The following is a 24,329-nucleotide window of genomic DNA, read 5'->3' as shown; positions in this document are numbered from 1 at the left end:
AGTCAACTTAAGAGTAGTCTTTATACATTACCTGTGTTGGTTTTCCTTCCTTTTATTCTTCCTTTGAAATTTTAGTGAAATTACTTTTTAGAGAACTGCATCTGTTCTGTTACTGAAATTGTTAGGTCTCGTGGTACTTAGAACCAATTTCCTACCAGGGTAACTACAGAGTTACTTAAAACTACTTTGAGGACAGTTGTAACTGTAATGGACGTGATTAATGGTAAGTATGGAGCTCATAAAGAGGGTATTCCTAATAAGGGGATCAACTTAGTTAGAAGCCTTTAATCAACCAGAGATACAAAGTCTGTAAATGGCGTAGAATAGCTGAGTGAATAGGGGTAGGTCTCAAATAGAGGGAAGTTTTTCAGGGAGATACTTGGTTTATAAAACTTTATTCAATTCAGTGATCTCAGAAAGAAAGCTGAGTGTCTCATGAATAGATAATCACAGCTGCTTGCTCTCTCCCCAGAATTCAGATCTCAGTGACTGCAGGGTCCTGGTATCTTTGCTGGCAGAGGGGAAAGCCAGTGGAGGCAAAGAGGTCTCAGAGGTCTCTGGGGGTTGTGGTCACTTTTTCCTTTGTAACCATGGTGTTTTAAATTTAAGACTCAGTTCACATCTTTTGTCCGATTGACTTACCAAGAAAGAAAAGCCACGTGGATATGTATTTTATTTTTATTTTCTAGAAAGCTGAAGTTGAAGCAGTATTTCTTCTGACTTGATTGTCCTTTTGATATTCATTGCCTCACATTTTAATAGTACTTACAAGCTTTTTCTTGAACACTGCATTTCGCAAAACTGTAAATCTTTATTTGGTAACTCTGTTGCCTTTTCTCTTGTGCTTTGTCTTTGTTAGGTACCCGAACGTCAACATTCACAATTTCACCACGAGCTGGAGGGACGGCATGGCCTTCAACGCACTGATACACAAACACCGGCAAGTCACATCCTCAGAAATCATACTGACAGTTTTGGGGTAGAATGTTGACATTTTTCTGCCCAGATCTGGGTGACTCTTGACCCTCATATCCATTGCCTTAGATGTTGCGCCTCGGTGGGAATTCCTGCATTCTATGTGAGGAAAACGTGAGAGAATATGTAAATTCTCCCAGACAAACAAGTTTGCCCATTATCTTCAGCTCTCTTAATAAACTTTGAAGTGTTTGTTCAAAAATCAGGTTTCATTGTTTGATGATTAAATAATAATAGAGAGTTTTACCCTGCTAAGGGGTAGTTTCTACCATTTTTGGAGTAATGATCATGTCGCATTGGTCATATGTGTTCTTAAGCCATGGTTTTTGTCATGTTCCACTCTTGTTCTGCATAGGCCTGACCTGATAGATTTTGACAAACTAAAGAAATCCAACGCACACTACAATCTGCAGAATGCATTCAACCTGGCAGAGCAGCACCTTGGCCTCACTAAACTGTTGGATCCGGAAGGTAAGGACTGGAGAGATGAAAGGTGGGACTTTTAGCATCTCTGATAATGAGGGGCTAGTAGAAAATCTGCTGTCAGTTTATTTGTGCAGTGTGCTTTGGGAATTATTCCAGGAAGAGGAGCTTAATTTTGGTGTGGGAATTACTTGAGGATTTGTGCAAAGGATTATATTTGAAAAGGCCTTGAAAGACAAGTATGATTTAAACGTGTTGGAAAGGAGAGGGCTTGCTAGGCAGACGCACTTGCATGAGCAGAGGTGCAGAACCAGGAGCAAGGAAGGTGTGTTTGGGGACTAACAGTTCATTGGGAGTGGTGTTTGGAGCAATAATAGAATTACCACTGGAAAGGTGGGTAGGGGCCCTGTTTTTAGAGGTTATTCATCAGTCATTGAAAGTTCTTAGCAGTGATGCTCAATGAAGGGAACCTGCTATAGACTCTCAGTGAATGCTTGTTGACTGACATTCGTCCCAAGGTGGCAAGCAGCCTTGGGATGAATGCATACAGACGGGGTGGGGTGGGGGCTTGTAGGAGGCTGCGCAGTGTTTGCTTTGAGCAAGAAGAGCTTAAGTGAGGAAGGTGCGTCAGGAAACGGGAACGTGTGGGTGGAAGAAGGGTTAGGACTCACAGTCTCTTCTTAGGGCTGACTGCCTAGAGGCAGAGCATCCACGCCCTGCCCGGAACTGCTCCCTCTACTCGGAGTCCGTGCAGCAGGACCCCGGAGACTGACTGCAGGTGCCATGGAGCTGACCTGTGTGGGGCATTCCCTCAGGTTGTAGCTCCCTTACTTAACAAAATCCTAATTCCAGGCTTTTAGCAGGAGCTGTCATAGGCACTTTTTCTTACTTTGAAAAAGCATTTGAAATATAAGAGGATTTGTTTGTAGTACTGGAGCTTTTTAGATCGCAGCTCTTAGCTGTGAGCAAATACTAGAGAGAAAACTGTGAGTGAAAGTTTAAACTTCTTATAAATATAGAACAGGAAGTTTAACTCCCCAAGGGCAGATCGAGGTCATGAGGCTGCCAAGCAGGCTTGCTATTTCCCAATGCATTAGATTCACTGATATGTTCACTATACAGGAAGCTGAGATAAAATTATCTTTGTGCTAACCCATTAAATGATTTCTTAATATAAACAGAAAACTAAAATTCCTTGGGCTGTGATTAATCTTCTTAACCCCCTGTTTTAACTATGGGAAGACATTCTTTCTCAGCCATAGCTCTTTGTGCTAAATAACCTTTTTTTTTTTTTTTAATAACTTTCTCATTAGTTAATCTTTCTAATCACTTCCCAATATGAAAAACGGGATATATGTTCCCCAGATCACAAGACAAGGAGCTAAAAAAGGCAGTGATGTCACTTATCTTGTGGGTTTGATCTTGATTATTAGTTGTCCTTAGCTATTGTTAGTTGTCCAGTGCCCCAGAGAGCATCAGCTGAGATACAGTTGCAGACAAGTTACAAAACCACAAGGTTTTTGCCTGCTCACATCTTCCCAATTATGTAGACATTTTGTGTTTATTAAATTGCATACAGGACCAGCATTTTTCTTCTTTTTCTTTTTCTTTTTTTTGGTGGGGGGTGGGCCTTCCTCCATTTCTCTCTCCTCGGGGCTACTTGGATGTGGCCGAGCAGATGCAGAGTTGGCTATGAGGACTACTAGGGTGGAAATAGTAGCTGCTGTTCTGGTCCCCGCTGCCATAGGCTGCCTCGGTGACATTGGGCAGGGAGCTTCCCAGCCCTGTGCCCTAGTGTTCTTGTCTTTAAGAGAGACGATCCTGCCTCACACAGGGCTGCCAGGAAGATAGAAGGCACACATGTGAATGCATTTTGAAAAATAACCTGATTATCAATTAAGAGTCATCCTCTGTATTCTCTTTTCTGTCTGTCCCAAGTTAAGCATGTCACCCAATATTGCCATACCTCAAACTCCTGGCATCTTTATACATTTACTGGTTCCCTTAGTGAATACTTACTGACGACCCCCTTTATGCAAGACAACACACCAGGAATTTGAGAGGTGGAACAGCACAGGGCTTCCCCAGGCACAAGGTTCGTACCCTTGGGGACGTAGTCTTGTAAAACAAAGAAAATATGGGTAAGCAAATTATAGTACCTGGCAGAGAGTGGACTGTTGACCCGTGTAAACAGAGTCTTCAAGGGAACGGAGGAGAGAGACGGTAATTCTGGCTATAGGGATTGGAAACAGCTGTGTTGGAGCAATAACTTTTCAGGTGGACCCTTGAAGGATAGGAAGAAGGGGATGGGGTGGGCAAGGACCTTTTAGGCAAAGGGAAATTGTGAGTAAAGTGAAGGAATATTGGGAATTGTGGAGTGTGTATGGGGAATGTTGAATAGTCCAGTTTGGCTCAGGTTGTGCCTGAGAAGAAATAGTAGGCTCTAGAATTAGAAGTGTCACAACAGGGCGCCTGGGTGGCTCAGTTGGTTAAGCGACTGCCTTCGGCTCAGGTCATGATCCTGGAGTCCCGGGATCGAGTCCCGCATCGGGCTCCCTGCTCAGCAGGGAGTCTGCTTCTCCCTCTCCCGCTCCCCCCTCTTGTGCTCTTTCTCTCTCTCACTCTCTCTCTCTCAAATAAATAAATAAAATCTTTAAAAAAAAAAAAAAAGTGTCACAACAGTGGTTGGCTCTTAATAGGGAGCCTGATACTCAGTGGTTGGAAGGAAGGGAAGGAAAGTTAAGGCAAATTCTAGAGGATTAAGGGGCTTAGACTTGATTTTTTGTAGATTGTAGGGCACTTCTGAATAATTTTGAGCTAGGAGAAAGTGTGTTTGCAGCCTTGCTTCTGGAAGATCAACCAGGGGCAGTGTGTAAAGTGCATTGGGTAGTAGCGGAACCCAGTGAGGAAGCCCTTGCTTCAGGTCTGCTTATGCAACCATGAGAGTCTGAACCATGAATGACAATAAAGATTCCATAGATAGGATCATCTGGACTCGGATTTGGTGACTAACTGAATACCAGGTAACAACAAGATAAGGATGTCCAAAGACTCAGTGACTGGAAGCAGTTCTGGTGGCATCAGCAGAAATGAGGTTACAAGAAGCACAAGCCCAGTTTGGGAGTGGACGTGGGTAGGGAGATGAGCATGCCTGGCGAGTAGCCACATCGCGAAGAATTCTCACTGAATTCTTCTGTAGTCCTCATTTTTCTCCACTAGTTTTCTTCTTGGTAGCTTGGGATCCTGGAGAGGAAGGATCATGTCTCTTAAGACTTTATGTCCCATTGCAGTAGTTAGAAGGCATTTATGAACATTCTTATCATAAAAGAGTCGGTGAGATGGTTTCATCCTCTTTAGCCTTATAATTAATGCACTGATGGCAGAACTTTCAAATACGAACATTGAAGACACTGGCCTGTTTCGTGTTGAACAGTTGTTCTGGGTTGTTCCTGCAGCCCGGGTGGTTGCGCCACGAGCAGAGTACTGAACAAAACCTTCTCCGGATTACAGATATCAGTGTGGACCACCCTGATGAGAAGTCCATTATCACTTATGTGGTGACCTATTACCACTACTTCTCTAAGATGAAGGCCTTGGCTGTTGAAGGAAAACGAATTGGAAAGGTGAGTTCACACCAATTTTATAAGTTGTGAGACATGATTAGCGTTCACATCTTAATGTACTGCCACTGAGCGCCTTGTTCTCCCCATGCGCTGATGAGTTGAGCCGGTAGCAGTGTGTGGTGGGCACCCCAAGATGCAGGGAAGTAGGCAGAAGCCTCTTCATCCCTAAGAGTGACAGGAGGTAGGAGCAGCAGCTACAATATTTAGGGAGAGATTTGAGGGGCATCTCAGACCCAGAGACACGTCTCCCCTCAACCTTATCAGAAAACAGGGTATTGGAAATCTGATGAGTTGGCTGATGTCGTGGGTGTGAAATCCTACTTATCCAGTTGAAAAGGCCCCACTATTACGCTTTTTTATTTTTCATTTGGCTGATGTTCACCTGCCATGTATTTCAGAACACCTCAGACCAGATGATACCGTCTTCTTAATGCAAGGAGAATGGAAAATTCATGGGCACTCATGGGACGGGACCAGGCAAAACAGAGCCCTTTTTGTTTTTCTAGGAATTCTGGAGCTGTGGCAGCAGGAGTCATTCTGAATCTTAAACCCTGTGCCTGGGGGTTGGGAGGTTACAGAACCAATTACACTTGAGTTAAGCTGTCATCATTGCTCACAAGTAATAGCTGCAGTCTGAGTGCCTATTAACACATAGTTCCTCGAGTTTAAAATGCTTATGTCAGAGTAGCCTAGAACTGTTTCACAGCCAGTCATTAAGTGTGCATGTGCTCTGTAGGGTTATAAGCCTGTTTCCCTTACTTGGCAGTATGATCTTACTGTTCGGTTTTTCTGACTCTTGTTTACAGGTGCTTGACAATGCTATTGAAACAGAAAAAATGATTGAAAAATATGAGTCACTTGCCTCTGACCTTCTGGAGTGGATTGAACAAACCATCATTATCCTGAACAATCGCAAATTTGCCAATTCTCTGGTTGGGGTTCAACAACAGCTTCAGGCATTCAACACTTACCGCACTGTGGAGAAACCGCCCAAGTAAGATGCAGATGGGAATGCATTACCGTTCGTGTGGGCAGACAGATGATGGCGGCCTCAGACCCCTGTTTTCTGACTTAGGTGACCTCATCTCGTATGAGTGCCTCTCACCAGGGGTCTTTCTTACTCCTTTTTATCTGACCCTGAGTGGCTGAGCTGTGTTACAAACCACACCCTCTGTGAGCCCTTCCCAGTAGTTTGTGCCCCTGGTATCTAGATACTGATACGTGAGAATCCTAAGAGATGGTACAGGTCTCCAGTCCCTTTTCCTAGACTCTTGTGCCTGATGTGTTTCAGAATTCCTTATGCTCTGGATTTTAGAGAAGTAGCTGAGTACATGTATATTGTTTATTATAAGCCTCACAGTGGGCCTGAAACAGTAACCCATTGTCAGGCCTACTAATAAGCCTGTAGCAAAGTGTGTAACTACAATGCGTTGAATACAGACAGACAATAAGTAGTTTTATATTTGTCCAGATCAGTTTTTGCTGTCCCCCAAATTGATTTTTGACTTCTTTTTAAAATTCTAATTGTCAAATAAGGATTATGGACCTTATCCCTTCTTAGAGTTTGAAAGTCATTCCTCTTTTTTCTGTAACCCAGCTCAGATGTGAATTCCTTGCTGCGGTCTCTGAAAGCCATTGAAAGTTACACTAGGTAGTCGTTTGAAGTAATTCTTGCTGAATGTATTCAGCTGTGCTCTCTGAATGAAGTCCATCGTCCAGGATGTATAGTCTAAACCTTGAATGAAGTGATTAATAAAAGAGTGGTATTGTGTTCCCCCAAATACAAATCTCAGTAGCAGCAACGAACCAACCCCACCAAAATTCCACAGTTGGGTGCATTTTGCGGTCTGTAATACGCAAAAACTAATGCACTGTTTTCTCTAACATGAGTACCACATAAATCAGACCAGAGATAAATGGCTTTTAAAATTGTATGGCTGTGTGAAAGGTTTTTTTCTCCAAAAGCAAATGAATTTTTCCCCTTGAAGGAACGTGTGTATGTGTGTATATATATATTTTTTTCCCCTGTACTTAGGTTTACTGAGAAGGGGAACTTGGAAGTGCTGCTTTTTACTATTCAGAGCAAGATGAGGGCCAACAATCAGAAGGTCTACATGCCCCGGGAGGGCAAGCTCATCTCTGACATTAACAAGGTAAAGCCCATCCATCTGGTCCTGTGTGGGCCTTGACCTGTAGGCTTCATGTTCTAAATCTTGATTGCTAAGAGGGCAGTCTGAAAGTGTCCATCCTGGCCTGCTGAACTGATGAGTGACCGCAGTGGCTCGGGTTTTACAGGGGGTCAAGCAAATACTTGTGGTGGGTTGGTCTATCGGAGTTTTGGGAGGGAATGTTAGATTTTATCAAACCAGTCTTGGTTCATTCTCTTTACCCTGTTACTCTTCATCTGTCCAAGGCAGTTGACTCTAGCATCTTTAAGTTGCAGAAGGGAGAACTTGAAACCATATTTCATGTATCTGGAATCTCTAGAGGTTGGGGCTTAGGACTTTGGCTGTTTCTATCAGAGAGGCTGTCCAGCAGTTTCCATTTCGGTCTGTTTTGTCTGTAATTATAGAATTTCACAGTGGGCATTATTTCCAGGTAGAAATTTGAAAAATCTAGAATGTGGTCAGTTTTATACATTTAGATTATTTTAAGTGGAATTTTCTTAATGTAAGCTATATTTCATAAAAATTAATTGGCTGTGAACATTAAGTGAGGATTTTGAACAAAATGCCCAGATGTGTGAATTAAAAACAAATAGCTCAAAAAAAGGGGGGTGGGGGTGCCTGGCTGGCTCAGTTGGTGGAGTGTGCAACTCTTGATCTTGGGGTCATGAGTTTGAGCCCCACATTGGGCATAGAGATTACTTAAATAAATAAAATGTTGCAAAGAAACAAGTGTCTCAGGATGGGGTGAATAAGAGATTCGTAATATGATTTCTTTCTGAGAAATCATTTATCTTTTTTATGTGATCAGATCTGTTGAAGGTAATTACTGTTTCCTCTCAAAGTAAGAGATTAATTTAGTTATATTGCTCCTTATCTACACTGTTTTGTTTTCCAAATATAACACAGGACTTTTAGATATAGCTAGAGCGTTCCCATGAGGCTAAACTGAGAGAAAACGATTTATTTTCTCAAGGCTTAGGAGTCCATGGGGGTGGAAACGGGATGTCCCTTTTACGGAGTTCTCAGGTCTTAACTGAGAAGTACTAGCTGTTGACTGTAGCCAAGGAAAGTTCCTTGAACGTTGCAGGAAACTGTTCCTTTTTTGCCTCTGTAGGCCTGGGAAAGACTGGAAAAAGCGGAACACGAGCGAGAACTGGCTCTGCGGAACGAGCTCATCAGACAGGAGAAACTGGAACAGCTCGCCCGCAGATTTGACCGCAAGGCAGCTATGAGGGAGACCTGGCTGAGCGAAAACCAGCGTCTGGTGTCTCAGGTTCTGCTCTAGACCTCATTCAGGGACTTGCTCTCCCGGGGTCATCTAGAAACGTAGACCATCCCCGAGGGCTGCAGGACAGCTGCTTATCGACACCCACTGTTCTAAAGTAACTCGAGTCCTCATACTCACTTCCCATGAAGAGGATGTTTATCATTTCTGATGTACTTGGTCTTCTGTTTATCTAACTTTCCATAGATTTGGAAGCAGCTCAAGCAGAGTTTGTTTAGAGCCAGTGAGTGAGTGTGAACTCACATTTATATAATTTTTAGAGATTTCTCTTACCTTTCATCTTTGACAGTTGGACTGGTCATGAAATAAGTAAAAGTGACTTTGCCTTCTCCTTGGGTTCGCACAAACTGTCACCTGCTCCAGTCACATAAGCATAAGATGCTAGATACAAGCTTGCATCCCTCTGTAAAATGAGAAGTTGCTCATTTGCTTTGGGGAGGGCATCTTAGCTCTAACACGGAGTTTCAAGTGTCCTAGGGAAGGCAGAGACCAGCAGCTGGTGGGGCTCAAGTCATTGTGGCTTTAGGACCACCAGAGATTGTGTTCGAGATTCAACTTCTGTCTCTGTTCCAGTTGGATGGCTTTTTTATTTTCTGTGTGGTTTTTCTTCTGCCCCCATTTCTCTATAGGACAACTTTGGTTTTGACCTTCCTGCAGTCGAAGCCGCCACAAAAAAGCACGAGGCCATTGAGACAGACATTGCCGCGTACGAGGAACGCGTGCAGGCTGTGGTCGCCGTGGCCAGGGAGCTCGAGGCGGAGAACTACCATGACATCAAGCGCATCACAGCAAGAAAAGACAATGTCATCCGGCTCTGGGAGTACCTACTGGAGTTGCTGAAGGCCCGGAGGCAGCGTCTCGAGATGAACCTAGGGTTGCAAAAGATATTTCAGGAAATGCTCTACATTATGGACTGGATGGACGAAATGAAGGTAGAACTTGAGTGAAAGGAGGCCAGAGCTTATCCAGCGGGACCTCTCTTTCCTGGCAACCCCCCCCCCCCCCCACTGGCCACACAGCGTCCAGTGTGCCCTAACTGCCCGCTCTGTAAAGCCAAAGGGGGCCACATTCGCTGTGGGAAGATTGTTAGTTCAGGAGTTAAATGGGATGTGAGGTGTGAAAAAGTTGCATTGAAAACCTGTTCCGTAGCTACAGGTCTGCTACAGTGATTTAGATTTAATTTAGATCTATTCCACCATAGGGAATCAATCAAATTATGGTTTTCTGTGTTTTTAGCTCTTGAGAGTTGAGCTAGTTTTCCATGTCATTGATCTGTGTGTGAGTGGCTCTAGTTGGGGGAGGAGCCCAGGAAGGTAATGTGGGCACATGGGAGAGGGCTAGGCAGTGTGGGGCGGAGTGGGTGTCGGGAACCGGGCAACCCCAGTTCACATTGTCAGTGCTGGAGCCGTGTAGTCTCCTTGAGCCTCCTTTCTCCGTTTTTAAGTTGAGATCGCACTGACCACCTCCCTCATTCGGTTACAGCAGGATGAAGTGTGGGAATAGTGTACACGTCATAGGTCAGGGTTGGCTGGAAATGGCTGCCCAAGCCACTTTGTGTTTCCCCTTCCTTAATTGACAGCCCAGAGCATAGACTTCCAAGCTTTCCTCCTGCCCAGGAAGAGACCTGCCATTGTGCCAAGTCCCTGTGCCCGTTTGTGTTCTCTGCTGCGGGCCGTCGAAGGCTCATCCATGTCAAGCAGTCCCCCAGCTGGAAGGCATTTAGCTCCGTAGCTGGAGCAGAACAGGGCAGTTTGTAGACAGTACAGCGAAGCCCCCTTTGTCTCAGCGTGCTGTGTTCCCAAGCTCAACCTTATGCAAGGGATTGCTTCCTGGGATATAAGCCCTCGTCTTTTACTTAACCTCTTGAGCCGTTCCTGGCAGAGGGATAGGGTCACCTCGTCCCATCAGTTTGCCCTCTTATTGTCCCAGTTTTACGATGTTCTCAAGTATGGTCTGTGTTGACCTTTCAAAGTAGAAATGTTCATAAAATCTAGCAGGGAGGTGCTTCTCATCTTATAAATCATGTTGTACATTAAAGTTCAGGTTTTGGGCCAGAGACTTCCCTCAGAAGTAGGAGTGAAGTAGAAATTCCATCTGGAGAGGAAGTCAGATGAGGCCCCCAAATTGGGCTGATGGAAGGAAGAAAAGAAAGTGTTAGTGGACTCAAACTTAAACCAAAGGAATTGCTCAGGCCCTATTAAGCAGGAAGCCACCTGACCCTGTTTGTACTTGGTTAAGGATGTAGTTTGTAAGCTTTCAACTAGATTCTTCTCCCATTGACAATGTGAGTATTACCAAGGCACACCAGTAAGCTTTTAACCGAGGAAAACATCCATGGAAGGCGTCAGCAACTTCTGGGAGATTTCTTTTAACTTTGAAATAACTACAACGTTTCTCTCTTCTCTTCTGGAATATCGTTGCTGTGGCGGTTTCTTCTTCGAGCCCCAGTTCACACGTCCTACCGCTTCCCCGCTCCCTTTTTTTCTATTCACTTCTTAGTGTATTTTTGACCTGCTTATTCCAGGGTAGATGATCTTCAGTTTCTTATGTCTCTCCTTATGCAGGCTTTCGGGTTAGTTTGGCATTGTTCCGATATGCTTGTCGTTCTCCCCTAGAAGATGCAGGGAGGATGGCTGGCTGGAGAGGGTGTGGTGTGGTTGCTGGCTCGCAGCTTGTCCAGAGAGTACAAGACATCGAAGCTGAGGTTGTCTGCACAGATGTGCCCTCTGTTTTCTCTGGTGCACAGGTGCTGTTACTGTCTCAAGACTATGGCAAACACTTGCTTGGTGTGGAAGACCTGTTACAGAAGCACGCCCTGGTCGAAGCGGACATTGGCATCCAGGCAGAGCGGGTGAGAGGTGTCAATGCTTCTGCCCAGAAGTTTGCAACAGACGGGGAAGGTAAGGATGGACTGTTGGCAGACCTTAACTTCTCTGCCACCAGAGATCCATCTCTATAGAAGTAGATAAGTTGTCTGTGGCAGTGCGGTTTTTGAAGTTACCATGCCATTGTAGGTTCCCAGTGAGTTTGTCATGGGTACACGAGATGCAGTAGGGTGGCCTTCTGGATACTTTATCAGGCTTTTCTGAAATGGACATATATTTCCATTAAATACTCAAGTACTGCTTGGTTTTGAGTGGTGATATTTGGCAGTCAGGCTTTGCCTAGACCACACTCGATGCATACCAGCACCCTGGTGTGGCTGCTCAAACATCTCCTGGCTTTCACATCTGGTCGTACATACCCTTGTTTAAAGGATCTTTGTAAGGATTTGATTGTGTTCCTTATATTTGAGAAACAATTAATTGCAGCTGACCTTTTTTTATGATTTATGTGCTTCTTTGGTTCATAAATGATCACTTTGCACTTGGGGCGAAAAATAACACTTAACATTGCCCTGCACCCACCCACTCACCTCCAGTCAAGGCCCTGGGACGTTCTCCATTGCCTTATAACATGGCCCTACACCGAGAATGGAACTGGTAATCTGGAGGTGAGAAAATGGGTGTAACTCACTACTTGCAAACTGCCGGACTCCCACATCACTTCCTTGCATTTAACAGGTTACAAGCCCTGCGACCCTCAGGTGATCCGAGACCGCGTGGCCCACATGGAGTTCTGTTACCAAGAACTCTGCCAGCTGGCAGCTGAACGCAGGGCTCGTCTGGAAGAGTCCCGCCGCCTCTGGAAGTTCTTTTGGGAGATGGCAGAAGAGGAGGGCTGGATACGGGAGAAGGAGAAGATCCTGTCCTCCGACGATTACGGGAAGGACCTGACCAGCGTCATGCGCCTGCTCAGCAAGCACCGGGCATTCGAGGATGAGATGAGTGGCCGCAGCGGCCACTTTGAACAGGCCATCAAGGAAGGTGAAGACATGATCGCGGAGGAGCACTTCGGGTCAGAGAAGATCCGAGAGAGGATCCTTTACATCCGGGAGCAGTGGGCCAACCTGGAGCAGCTCTCGGCCATTCGGAAGAAGCGCCTGGAGGAGGCCTCGCTGCTGCACCAGTTCCAGGCGGATGCCGACGACATCGACGCTTGGATGCTGGACATCCTCAAGATCGTCTCCAGCAATGACGTGGGCCACGATGAGTACTCCACACAGTCTCTGGTCAAGAAACACAAGGACGTGGCAGAGGAGATCGCCAACTACAGGCCCACCATCGACACACTGCACGAGCAGGCTGGTGCCCTCCCCCAGGAGCATGCCGAGTCTCCGGACGTGAGGGGCAGGCTGTCGGGCATTGAGGAACGGTACAAGGAGGTGGCGGAGCTGACGCGGCTGAGGAAGCAGGCGCTGCAGGACACCCTGGCCTTGTACAAGATGTTCAGTGAGGCTGACGCCTGTGAGCTCTGGATCGATGAGAAGGAGCTGTGGCTCAACAACATGCAGATCCCAGAGAAGCTGGAGGACCTGGAAGTCATCCAGCACAGGTGAGTGGGAGTGCTGCCGGGGGTGCCGGGGCCACCAGCCGCCCCTTGTTTCCGCCCATGACCAAGGAGGTGAGTACCCTGTTGAATTGCCTTTCCAGATTCGAGAGCCTTGAACCGGAAATGAATAACCAGGCTTCCCGGGTCGCCGTGGTGAACCAGATTGCACGGCAGCTCATGCACAGTGGCCACCCGAGTGAGAAGGAAATCAAAGCCCAGCAGGACAAACTCAACACGAGGTGAGTGTGTAGCCAGCGGTGTGCTGGCTCCCTGTGTGTCGGACCAGGGAGGGCGAGGGCACTGGCGGAGCCTTGTCGGGAATTGCCCACACAGGGTCACTGATAATGTGGCCCTGATGTCACAGCATTGGCATCTGCGTTTCAGCATACCCTGGTTTTGCAAGAAGTGTCTTTTAGGGTGATGTCATTCAAGGTAGCCTGGCCCCTGCCTGGCCCCACATCAGAAGTTAAGGTGTTAGTGTGAGACCTGTCCCCAGTGTGGAGGACCATGGCATCAAGGTGGCTCGTGATTTCTGGAGATGATTTTGAGATGATTTCTGGAACAGAATTTTAACGTGTTTTATATGTAATTGGCGAGTGGAAGTCTTGATTATCAAGTTAGACCTTTGTCCTGATGTTATCTTTCTGTTGGATAAACACATTTGAGTAGGTTATAGTGGCCTCGGTTCTGAAGGTGACTGTCAGGCGTTTTGGGTTTGGAAAATGTTCATTAGGTGCAGTTCAGAGATAAGTAAAATGCGCGTGGCAGAAATGCAGTTACGGAAAAGTAACTGACTCTGGGGGACAGATGTGCTGTCCACACTGGAGCTCCTTGAACAAGTGCCTCTTCATGTCTGGCTTTTTCCAGATTATATCGCGTCTCTGAGCTGTTGAGATGATAATTTGGTGTACATATACTGAGTGAGATGATTGTTCAAAAGGCATTTATTCTCATAGCAGAGATGGAGAGAAAACATGACCAATTTGACCTTGACTGTTACTGTCACCGTGTAGCCGTGAGCTGGCAGCCAGTTTCTGACACGGCTCTCTCCATGCCCTTGTGCTTACAGGTGGAGTCAGTTCCGGGAGCTGGTGGACAGGAAGAAGGACGCTCTTCTCTCTGCCCTGAGCATACAGAACTACCACCTTGAGTGCAATGAAACCAAATCCTGGATTCGAGAGAAGACCAAGGTCATCGAGTCCACCCAGGACCTGGGCAACGACCTGGCCGGGGTCATGGCCCTGCAGCGCAAGCTGACCGGCATGGAGCGGGACCTGGTGGCCATTGAGGCGAAGCTAAGCGACCTGCAGAAAGAGGCCGAGAAGCTCGAGTCCGAGCACCCCGACCAGGCTCAGGCCATCCTGTCTCGGCTGGCCGAGATCAGCGACGTGTGGGAGGAGATGAAGACCACCCTGAAAAACCGCGAGGCCTCCCTGGGAGAGGCCAGCAAGCTGCAGCAGTTCCTGCGGGACCTGGACGACTTCCAGTCCTGGCTCTCCCGGACTCAGACGGCCATCGCCTCTGAGGACATGCCCAACACCCTAACCGAGGCGGAGAAGCTCCTCACGCAGCATGAGAACATCAAAAACGAGATCGACAACTACGAGGAGGACTACCAGAAGATGAGGGACATGGGCGAGATGGTCACCCAGGGACAGACCGACGCCCAGTACATGTTTCTGCGGCAGCGTCTGCAGGCCCTGGACACTGGGTGGAATGAGCTCCACAAAATGTGGGAGAACAGGCAGAATCTCCTCTCCCAGTCACATGCCTACCAGCAGTTTCTTAGGGACACGAAGCAGGCCGAGGCCTTCCTTAACAACCAGGTACTGCTCCTCACTTGCCTTTGCTTCCTTCCTGGTACAGCAGGTCCTGCTTGCTCTTTGAAACTTTCTGGGCAGGCTGCTGGTTCAGAGCAGTCCTGTGTGGAAACAGAAGGATAATTGAGAGGCTTTTTACCCTCCAACTTCCAAGGCATTGAAACCTATCCCAAAGTAGGGATGGGAGCTGAAGCTTCCTGCGGGAGTGTCTTGCCCTGCAGAGTACCATTCTGTTCCAGCCACTCTCGAGGATCTCTTACATTCATAGCATGTCCTCATAGTATCGCATTAGATTAGCAATATTCTGTAAGGCAGTAATCCAATTTGATGATTCGAAAAGTACAGTGAGGGGGGTTTTTTGTTTGATTGTTTTTTTTTTATTTTCTTGGGTTTTTCTTTTTTCTCTTTTTTTTTGGTGGAGGAACTAAGTGGTTCTGTCTTCCTTGCTCTAGAAGATTCAGGGACTTCACCCAATGACATAAGGCAGAAACTAGAGAAAGGAAACGGCTGAAGATGGTGGCCAACATCAGGGTTGTTAATCTCTTTCGAAGAGAGAGTTTGAAGAGTATGTTGCCACTGGGCAGTGGGCACATGAGAGGACCCTGGTGGCTGATGCATAAAGCACTGCTTGGTTTCCTCACTTTGGGAGAAAATTTAGCCATTTAACCAAGGAAATTTTGTTCCTTATGGGATCCCGCTAGGTTTTTTTCCCTCCCAACCTTTTGTTTTCTCGGATTCAGTAGATTGTTTAAGTATAATGGAGCAGGTGTTATGAGGTATGTGTTGCATGGAAACTTAGTACATAGGAAAGAGTGCTTTCATTATTCTGGAAACGAGTTGTATTTCATGATGTTTCATCCTGCTGTGGTTTTGGTTGTCTCTCTTTGAAAAAGGAGTACGTTTTGGCCCACACTGAAATGCCCACCACCTTGGAAGGAGCTGAAGCAGCTATTAAAAAACAAGAGGACTTCATGACCACCATGGATGCCAATGAGGAGAAGATCAACGCTGTTGTGGAGACGGGCCGGAGGCTGGTGAGCGATGGGAACATCAATTCAGATCGCATCCAGGAGAAGGTGGACTCCATCGATGACAGGTATGGCGCTCAGGCTCCTGAGGGAGTCTGGTACCCTGGGACTCCCAAGCCTCTGAGGCATTAGCCACAAGTCCTTGGGACTGTGGGTATAAATTACCCAGTGAGCAGGGTCTGGATAGCTGGCAAAATTTAATCTATCTACCACAGAAAATCAGTGAGCAGCACCTGGCTGCCTGGAAAGGTGGTTCTCATGGTCAGGCATATATAGGTGTCCACAAAAGAACAGAAACCCTGAGAAGCCAAACTACTATTTAATCAAAGATTTATAAGAGCCATGATGCCAATTAGCAATAGGGTATAAGCCGTGCCCTTTGAGAGTTGAAGTGTGTAGCCTTGTTTCGTGACGGGGCCTCAAGAGCCTCACTTCCTCAGCTAAGCCCACGTTCACCTTCATCCACGCCAGACTCCTCTGAAGACTCTCAGGAGGGAGTAAGGAGAGACGGCGAGGTTTGCTTGTCCTGAGAACCTGGCAGAGCCACAAAGGAACATTATCAGGCCCTTCTCAGAAAATTGGCTGGATAATGCTATAATAGGATTTTTTCCTGTTGAGAGAAAGGCCCCTTTCCTCTTCTGCCAAGGCATCACTAAGATTTGGTGTTGTTATTTTTGTTTACTCATTTATTTGCAGTTATGGTTTTCCTCCCTGCCTGAAGGCCAGTGTACTCTGTTTGTAAGCGTCATTCTCACCCTGTCTTGCCTGTTACTAAAGTGGGAGCTCAGGACAGACCAAGGTTTGGATGCACCAGGATAGGCTGGTTCTGGTCTGGCCAGTTGCATCCTGGTTTAGCCTGTCTAGGTCAGTCTCCAGCCTCTGTTCCACCCGATCTTCTATGGTCCCAGTTTGGGCTGGATTTAAGGGCTCGTCTTTAAACTGATATCATTGACAAACAGGCTTCTTTTCTGGCTTTCAAGTGCAGTGAAAAGGAAGAACTTTTTGCTGAGAATGTTTCCTTACTTACCATATCTGGGACCCTCGGCCTTACGAAGTTTTTATGATACGGAGTGAAAGGGGGAATTACTCTCCCTCCCCATGAAGACTGAGCTTTTGGCTTTAGCACTTCCAAGTCTGTCTTTTTCAGCCGTACCTTTGAAGGGTGCTACCATGGAATAGGGTGTAACATATATTCTCATTTTGTATCTATTGCTCTTCAAACAACTACAAAAAAGAAAAATAAATCCACCAAACCCTTGAGTGAGTGTAAAAAACAAAGATTAGGCAAGGTATTGTTAACTTAGAGAAAAAGAATTTCCTTTTTTCCTAATGTTAAATCTCGAGTTATTTTGTCAGTACAGCACGTCATGCTCGTCTCTGTTAGACGCATATGTCTGGTTTCCTGAGGGCGGACTTGGCCGTTAGGGACGTGTGCTTTCAGGCAGGCATGCAGCTGCCTTGCTCTTTCCTGTGTGTGTTTATACATCCCCTGGTGCTGCAGCTGTGAGGGGTTTTTGGAAGCAGGTGATATTGTCAAGACTGGAGACTCGTGGGTAGGAGAGAACGTTTCAGCAGCCCTCAGTTGTGGTTTAACCTTCCTTTTGCCCTTAACTTGGAGCCTGGGCTCCTGGGCTTCCAGAGCCTCCTTAGGATTTCTGTCTTGAAGAAGAAATGGAACATACTATCCATAAACAAAAGAAAGATGGAAGGGGGAGGGGGCTTTCCATTGATTGGCCCTCGGGATGACTACGTTTTCCTCAGCTCTTGTTCACTGAATTCTGGTTTCACTTTCATATCTCCAGAGGGGATCAGAAACTGATCCGAAGATACTTGTCTGTTATCAAAATACACAGCTGTGGGGGCACAAGCTAAGTAAATATCTGAATCTTCAGATCTAATCCCCTGTCCAGAAACATTCTGATGCTCTGGTAAAGCTATTTTCATAAAACGCAGAATCATTATAATGCGCTTACGTTCTGGAAATCTTGTCAATTACCACTGAGTTTGTTGAAATGAAAAAATACCAGAACAAAAACACTGGCTCTTAACAGATGTGGGTGGGGTGTGAGTGACCTTTAAAGTGCTCATGCCTGGGTGGAAAGGAGCCTGCTGTCCAAGCCGGCCCCAGGGAGTGCGAATGGGTGAGCTTCCTGGCTCGAAGGAAGTTCCAGCCACAGTGCAGTCCTGGGAGAGCAAGGAAACAGAATCCAGCTTCGTAAAGCCAGACCCTGTCTCACACGGTTTTTTAAGTTTTTGTAGTATCCATCTGTTTTACTCAGGCACCTGTGGTTCTTTACTTTTTACAAGAACCAGAGGTAGACCTAGCATCTGCCTCAGAGGATGAAGGAGATTCTGAGTCGAACTGTAGGGGTAGAAGGTGAGAAATGGAAATAAAGCAACAGATTTAATCTTGCCCCAAACAAAGAGCACCCTTAGGACTGTAGGAAACTACGGCCAAGTTTTAGAAGCTCCTTTCCTATCATTAAATCCAGGATCCAGCTTGAAAGGCCTTCCTCGAATGCCATTGGTTGCTGCTGGTGAACAGTGAAGCCCCACTCACTTCTCTAGAGGGTTTTCCGAGTCCGCACAAGTGTCGTGCTGCCCCTGTAGCTGTTTTTCGCTCCTCAGAGCATACCCCTCAGATGCCATCATCGTGCCCTCTTGGAGATCTGTGTCATTTGGACACGGGGCCCCAGGTCACCACTTGGCCTTTCCCTTCTCCCTGGTCCCACTAGAAGAGAGAGACTGCCCGGCCAGAAATCTGTTGGGCACGTGTGAGACTTAAGTATGTAAGCTACCTTCAGGATTCTGTTTGGTTGTGTTTCTGCATGGTGAGACTTCTCAGGCAGTGTTTGAATTATTTTTATCTCCACCATTTCCATGAGCTTCAAGGGTGCGTATCCTATTGTAGCTGCCAGTTTCTGATTCCTCCTCGCCTCTGAGCACTTGGGTGTGGCACCGTGAAGGGACCTGGGTCTCTTACTCAAGACCTTTGACTAAAGGCAGGACCTCCTGCATTTTGTGCCTGAATCCAAATTACCTTCCTCCTGAAGATTGGCTTTATATTCTTACAACCCCTTGCAAATAGTGACTGGAATTTGAGGTTTGGGAACTTAAGCTTTTTTTGGACATTCCTTCCCCACCCACATTTTTAGACAGTAATTCCTTTAGCACAAATTCACTAACAGTCTAAATTTTTTTTTCAAATTTTTGGTATCTGAGAAAGGGTATCAATGCAGGAAAGAGGCTTTGGCCTTTATTTTTTGTTGTTATAAAAGAAATATAATGTGAAAAATGTGGGGAGAGAAGGTACAGCCTTTAATCTTATCCCTGGCACTTTCCGATCTGTGCCATGGGGTTTTATACCATTGAACATGCATACACTCTTTCCATTTAGCATTATTTAAGAAGTATTTCTCTATTTTTGCATTTTACCTAAGTGATATAAGAATACTAAGGTCCCGGGCGCCTGGGTGGCTCAGTTGGTTAAGCGACTGCCTTCGGCTCAGGTCATGATCCTGGAGTCCCGGGATCGAGTCCCGCATTGGGCTCCTTGCTCAGCGAGGAGTCTGCTTCTCCCTCTGACCCTCCCCACCTCATGCTTTCTCTCTCTCTCAAATAAATAAATAAAATCTTTAAAAAAAAAAAAAAAAAAAAGAATACTAAGGTCCCTTTTCCTGAAGCTATGAAACCCCTTTCAACTAAAAAAAATGAGAAAGTCGTTGTGCGTATCTAGCATATACCTGGCGGTGTTATTTCCACTCGTATTATTCCAGTTGCTCTGTAGGCACTGGCACCCTGTAGGACCAGAGAGCGTTTCCCTTTGGTTCCCCAGGCAGATGACGGCTGCTGTGTTCCCACGGTCCGTTTTGCTAGCATTCACTGCGGGCCCGTGTCACCCACAGCGTCGCTCTAAGCTTGCTCTTGCTCCCGAGGAAGGTTCTTAAAGGTCAGTCAGCAGCTAGAGCTCCCTGAGCTGCTCATGGCATCGGAGAGAATCGGAGGTTGTGTTCTTCCTCATCCCTCCGTGGGGGCCCAACGAGAGAGACCTTGCCCGAGCACATGCAGCAAGAAATTGCTTTGAGACAGACTGAAAACCCAGCCTCCTCATTGCCTCAGTTAATACCCTTCACTTAGGCTGGCGTGGGTTCCTCAGGCATGCCAGGGCAGCTGTATCACGGCAGTGCTGCTCGGCTCTCGGTGTGGCGCAGCTCCTCCTCCCTGGTGCCGCAGAGCTGTGTCGAGGCCGTCCTTCTCACGGCACTCCTGCATTCCCGTAGCTGGTCCTCACAGTCTCTGGTGGAGAGCCTAAGCCACTGGGCGCGGGAAGGAAGTTCGCTGCGGAGTTCTGGCACCGTGATGCTGTGTGTGAAGAAGCCCTGTGTACAGCATTCAGGCTGGGGAGCCAGCACCCCATTTCCCTTGTCACTCCCAGGCTTAGCAGCTCCTACTGGTTCTTGGGAATTTTTGCTTAAGGTTTTGTGCTTCAGCTTCATTCAACCTTGATTACGCTTATCCATTCATAAAGAGTGGGGTCTAGTAGGTAGATAATCTCACCCGTCTCAAAATTTTCATTCTTGGTTCATTGTTGTTTGAGGGGAGTTTTTCTCAAGGTGGGAAAATATCTGTTTAGGAGACATTAATTTAAAGCCAGTTTTATATGGTTATCTATATTTTCTTAGCCACACATTGTCACCCCAGTTTCTTAAAGAGGAGTTTCAAATTCTCTTGCAGTGCCTTAGATGGGGACTTGTACACAGTGCATGCTCAGATCTTTTCCCCTCGCACCAACTTAGGAAGCACTGGATTTATATGGCTCATTTGAGGCCATCCTCTGCCTGTTTTGTGGCTTGGGCAGGTGTTTTGGTCTCGCGTACTCATTTGGAGGATGCTAAATTCTCTTGCTTATCTTGCCTTTTTGACATAATGAGAACTGTACAAGCAAACTGCTTTTATCATATGTAGAAACCCAGGAAAGACATTGAGTTGTAAATTCAGTCTTTCAAGATTCTGTGTTTCCTTTTTTAAAAGCTATTTTTTATTCTTGTTTTAACAGACATAGGAAGAATCGTGAGGCAGCCAGCGAACTTCTGATGAGATTGAAGGACAACAGGGATCTTCAGAAATTCCTGCAAGATTGTCAGGAGGTATGTCTCCCTGCAGCCCCTCCCTTCCTGTCTTCTAAGGAGAGTGAGAGCATTTGGCAGAAGAGCCCTTGGGATTATAAAATTAATCGAGGCCCAGAAGTTCATTTCTAGCTGAGCCAGTATGGCACTTCATCCGTTCTCTAGCCTGCAAGCTACCACTTAGAGTAACTAGATTCTTCTAATCAGAATAGTCCAGAATTCTGTCCATTACAGTGGACCCTAGCCGTATGTGGCTATTTCATTTTAAATTAATTAAAATTAAATAGAATTCAGAATGAACTCTTCCATCATACTAGGTGGATTTTAAGTGCTCAGTAGCCAACTGTGATTAGCAGCTGCCATATCGGACAATGCAGATCTAGAATGTTTTCATCGTCGAAGACCGCGTGATACCCCAGAACGTTTAATCTAAATGCATTTAATATCCTGTTGTAAGTAAGAAGGGAAGAACTAAGAGGAATAGGAACTGGCTACCCAGGTAAGAAGCAAAGATTTGAAAAATACGGACTGAGTTTCTTACTCATTGAAGACCTTGAAATACCATCTTTCAGGTTCCTTGAATACATGTCTAACATGCCAAGAGCAGCAATTCTTATTTCAGACTCCCGAGTCTTAACATGTGGTATTAATCTGATGAGTCTCATTCTATTTCATGCCCCCCTGATACGTGCATAAACAAACTTGGAAAACTAAAGTTAGCCAGAAAAATGCAGTCTTTCTGCAGGCTAACTGGAGAATAACATCTGGCTGCCTTCACATGTTCATGAGTTTATGAGCACATCTCATTTTTCTGTCTGCTAGAGAACAACAGTGAGACTCCGTCCTCTCTGGTTTATTGGGTTAAATCCCCTCAGAGGCAGAAATGGGATGAAGAATATCCAAAGGAAGCTGCAGGGACCTTGGGGGAGGGCAACTGGTGGGTGTGGGGACAGGATCGGGGCATGTGTGAAGAACATGACTGAACATCACAACACCTTGCCTGCAAACACATTGCTGTGTGTTAGAAGAAATACAGCCCTAACAGCAGTTGTGTTAGATCATGTGTGACAAGTGATCCTTCATGTCCATTCAACTGCTGTCTTACTGTGAATCTTGCAATATGCTCCAGCCTCTAAAGCTTCAGAAAGAAAGCCCCTGAACTCTGTAGGTTAGGGTCTGTCAGCTTCCTGTGCCATTCTGATGAATCTAGATCTGTGGGGGATTTGCCTGGGGCCAGACAGGCTGAAGACAAGAGAGCCTCTTCACGTGACACTGAATGTTAATAACCCATTTGGATAGGATGCTCATTTAATGAGGTATCCGTGTCCCCCAGACAGGACATAGAGAAGAGTAATGGGATCGGAAGTTAGCTGTGTAGGGTTGCGTGTTGTTCCACAGGGAATACCCAGTGACTCTTTAGCCCTGGAAAGATCAGGAGCTGTTTGCAGCCTGGGCTTTGCCTTTGACAGACTAGAGGTCCCTGTATTACCCCTTGATGGTTCCTCTGTCGTACCATCGATGACTCATTTTAACCTCAGGCCATCTTGGGGGGAGGATGGAGTGAAGAGGATTCCATACTCTTGCTTAAAAGGCAAGTTTAATGAGATGAAATTCATGGACCTCAGCATGGTGAAACTTAGGCTAAATTTGGGGGAAAGAATGCCAGAAAATGAGCAGGAGGTGAGGAGACAAGAGGAAGCCTTGAGACAAACCCAGGTGAAGTTTTCCCCTGTTTTCTGTTGACATATATGTGGATTCATAAGTAGAAACGTGGGGAAAAGTAAATGGATAAAATGATAGTCCTTCCCAGTGGAATCACAGGAAATCGTCTTACTGGGTTGTTAGATCTTCGTTACTACTTGTTCCAAATTAGCACCCTTGGTTGTAAGGCGTTCACTCCTTACCACGCACCAGTGACTGTTGGGCATGCCTTGAGGGCTCAGTCCTGCCATGATTTCCCCTCACAATATGCAGAAAGGTTTTGGCTGGCCTGTTAAGTCCTGGGAATGATGTGCAGGTCTCTTTGTGACTGCTCTGCCAAGTCTTCCTGGTTTAGCCTTTCTTTCCTTGAGCCTCATTAAAATTTAGTACAACCATAGCATCTGCTGTGGGGTGCCATCTCTCCCACGTCAGCATGGAGAGTTTCTGTGGAGTGACTGAATGTAGGTCAGGTTTGGAAGCTCCAAAACCCTTGGTATAGAAGTTCAAGCAAAGGGGAGGTGTGTGGTATTCTTTGGCTGTGAACTCTGAATCATTCAGCCTCATTAAAATACATACCTTTTTTAAGGGTCCGACTCTTGATTTCTGCTCAGGTCATGAGACTTGAGTCCCAAGTTGGGCTCCACACTGGGCATGGAGTCTGCTTTTATTAAGAGTATCCCTTTCCTTATGCCCCTCCCCCGCTTTAAAAAAAGTTAAATTAAAAAATACCGTTCAAGCCAGGATCTCTGAGAATGGAGTCTGTGTATGGACCAGCTTTGCATTTGAAAATCTACCTGTTATGCTCCGAGAAACTTCCAGAGCACTCAGAGGTCAGATTTAGTACCCCTGCTGGCTATGGGTATTGTCCAAAGTCTCGGGAGTCCAATTTGTGTCCCCAGTCCCTTCCCCATGGGTGCCTTGGCTAGAGCAGACACGGGTTGTGAGATCTGCCTTTGTTGCCACTTCCAGTAACCACTGCCCGGATGGGGAAATTTACTGCAGGGGCCTCCCTATTCCCAGTTGTAGACGGGTATAGAAAGCAGCAGTATTTCAGTGTGAATTCCTGAAAAGTGATTTAGAAGTTACTGCTTTTCTCTTCTCTTCCCTCACACCATAGGGAAACTACATTCAGAAACTGAAGGTTTTTTAGAAGGGCAGTATAACTAGACTTGTGTGGCACAAGGGATAGCGAGTTCCATTGCTTTGCTCTGAGCTTGAATCAGTGATCAAAGCATTTTTCCTATCCCTTTCCAATCTGCACAGTGTTCTTTTTTGCAGAGAATGAGTATATTCTTAAATGACCTTTGCAAATGCCCACGAATAATAACTGTGGTTCTGATTGCAGAATTCTGATGAAGGGCTGATGAACTAGCAAGTTCCATAGCCCCATTTCATTGTGCTGTAGCTCATGGTGCTTTATCTGTAGGATGATGTGTTCAGCAAAAAGCAGATTTGTTTCTAAGCCTCTGATTTTTATGTAGCTTTTTTTTTTTTTTTAATCTCTCTGGGTAGGTGGTTATGAATAGCGAAAATATGTGAATGTCTTTTGCACTTTGGATAAATGCCTTCTATTGTGTTTAATCTGGGTGTATGTGGAAGACAGGGGAAGTTTTACCATTTGGCTTCCTTTTAACCTCTTTCCCCCTTGGACTGAATGAATGGCCATAGTAATTCAGATTTGAGCTACCCAGGTAACTGGAAAAAAGGTAATTCTTTTAAAGTAGGAAATTTAGTGTCTCTGTTGTTATG

At 45.9% G+C, this 24,329-nt stretch overlaps 1 protein-coding gene across 2 annotated transcripts in view; it reads left to right on the top strand.

The window, feature by feature from the left end:
* SPTBN1 (spectrin beta, non-erythrocytic 1) overlaps positions 1-24,329 on the top strand; it is a 143,605-nt gene that overhangs the window by 85,899 nt on the left and 33,377 nt on the right. For both annotated transcript variants that reach the window (XM_044918587.1, XM_021701140.2), the window contains exons 5-17: positions 860-940; positions 1,331-1,446; positions 4,909-5,021; positions 5,828-6,015; positions 7,057-7,174; positions 8,304-8,462; positions 9,104-9,406; positions 11,221-11,374; positions 12,038-12,908; positions 13,007-13,144; positions 13,975-14,731; positions 15,619-15,821; positions 20,810-20,900. In XM_044918587.1, the coding sequence (XP_044774522.1) occupies positions 860-940; positions 1,331-1,446; positions 4,909-5,021; positions 5,828-6,015; positions 7,057-7,174; positions 8,304-8,462; positions 9,104-9,406; positions 11,221-11,374; positions 12,038-12,908; positions 13,007-13,144; positions 13,975-14,731; positions 15,619-15,821; positions 20,810-20,900 (3,292 nt within the window). The remainder of the gene's footprint in view (positions 1-859; positions 941-1,330; positions 1,447-4,908; positions 5,022-5,827; positions 6,016-7,056; positions 7,175-8,303; positions 8,463-9,103; positions 9,407-11,220; positions 11,375-12,037; positions 12,909-13,006; positions 13,145-13,974; positions 14,732-15,618; positions 15,822-20,809; positions 20,901-24,329) is intronic.

Source organism: Neomonachus schauinslandi, chromosome 10, assembly GCF_002201575.2.
Source record: "Neomonachus schauinslandi chromosome 10, ASM220157v2, whole genome shotgun sequence".
NCBI lineage: Eukaryota > Metazoa > Chordata > Mammalia > Carnivora > Phocidae > Neomonachus > Neomonachus schauinslandi.
Note: the sequence above shows the minus strand (reverse complement) of the source record. Positions and strands in the feature narration are given on the sequence as shown.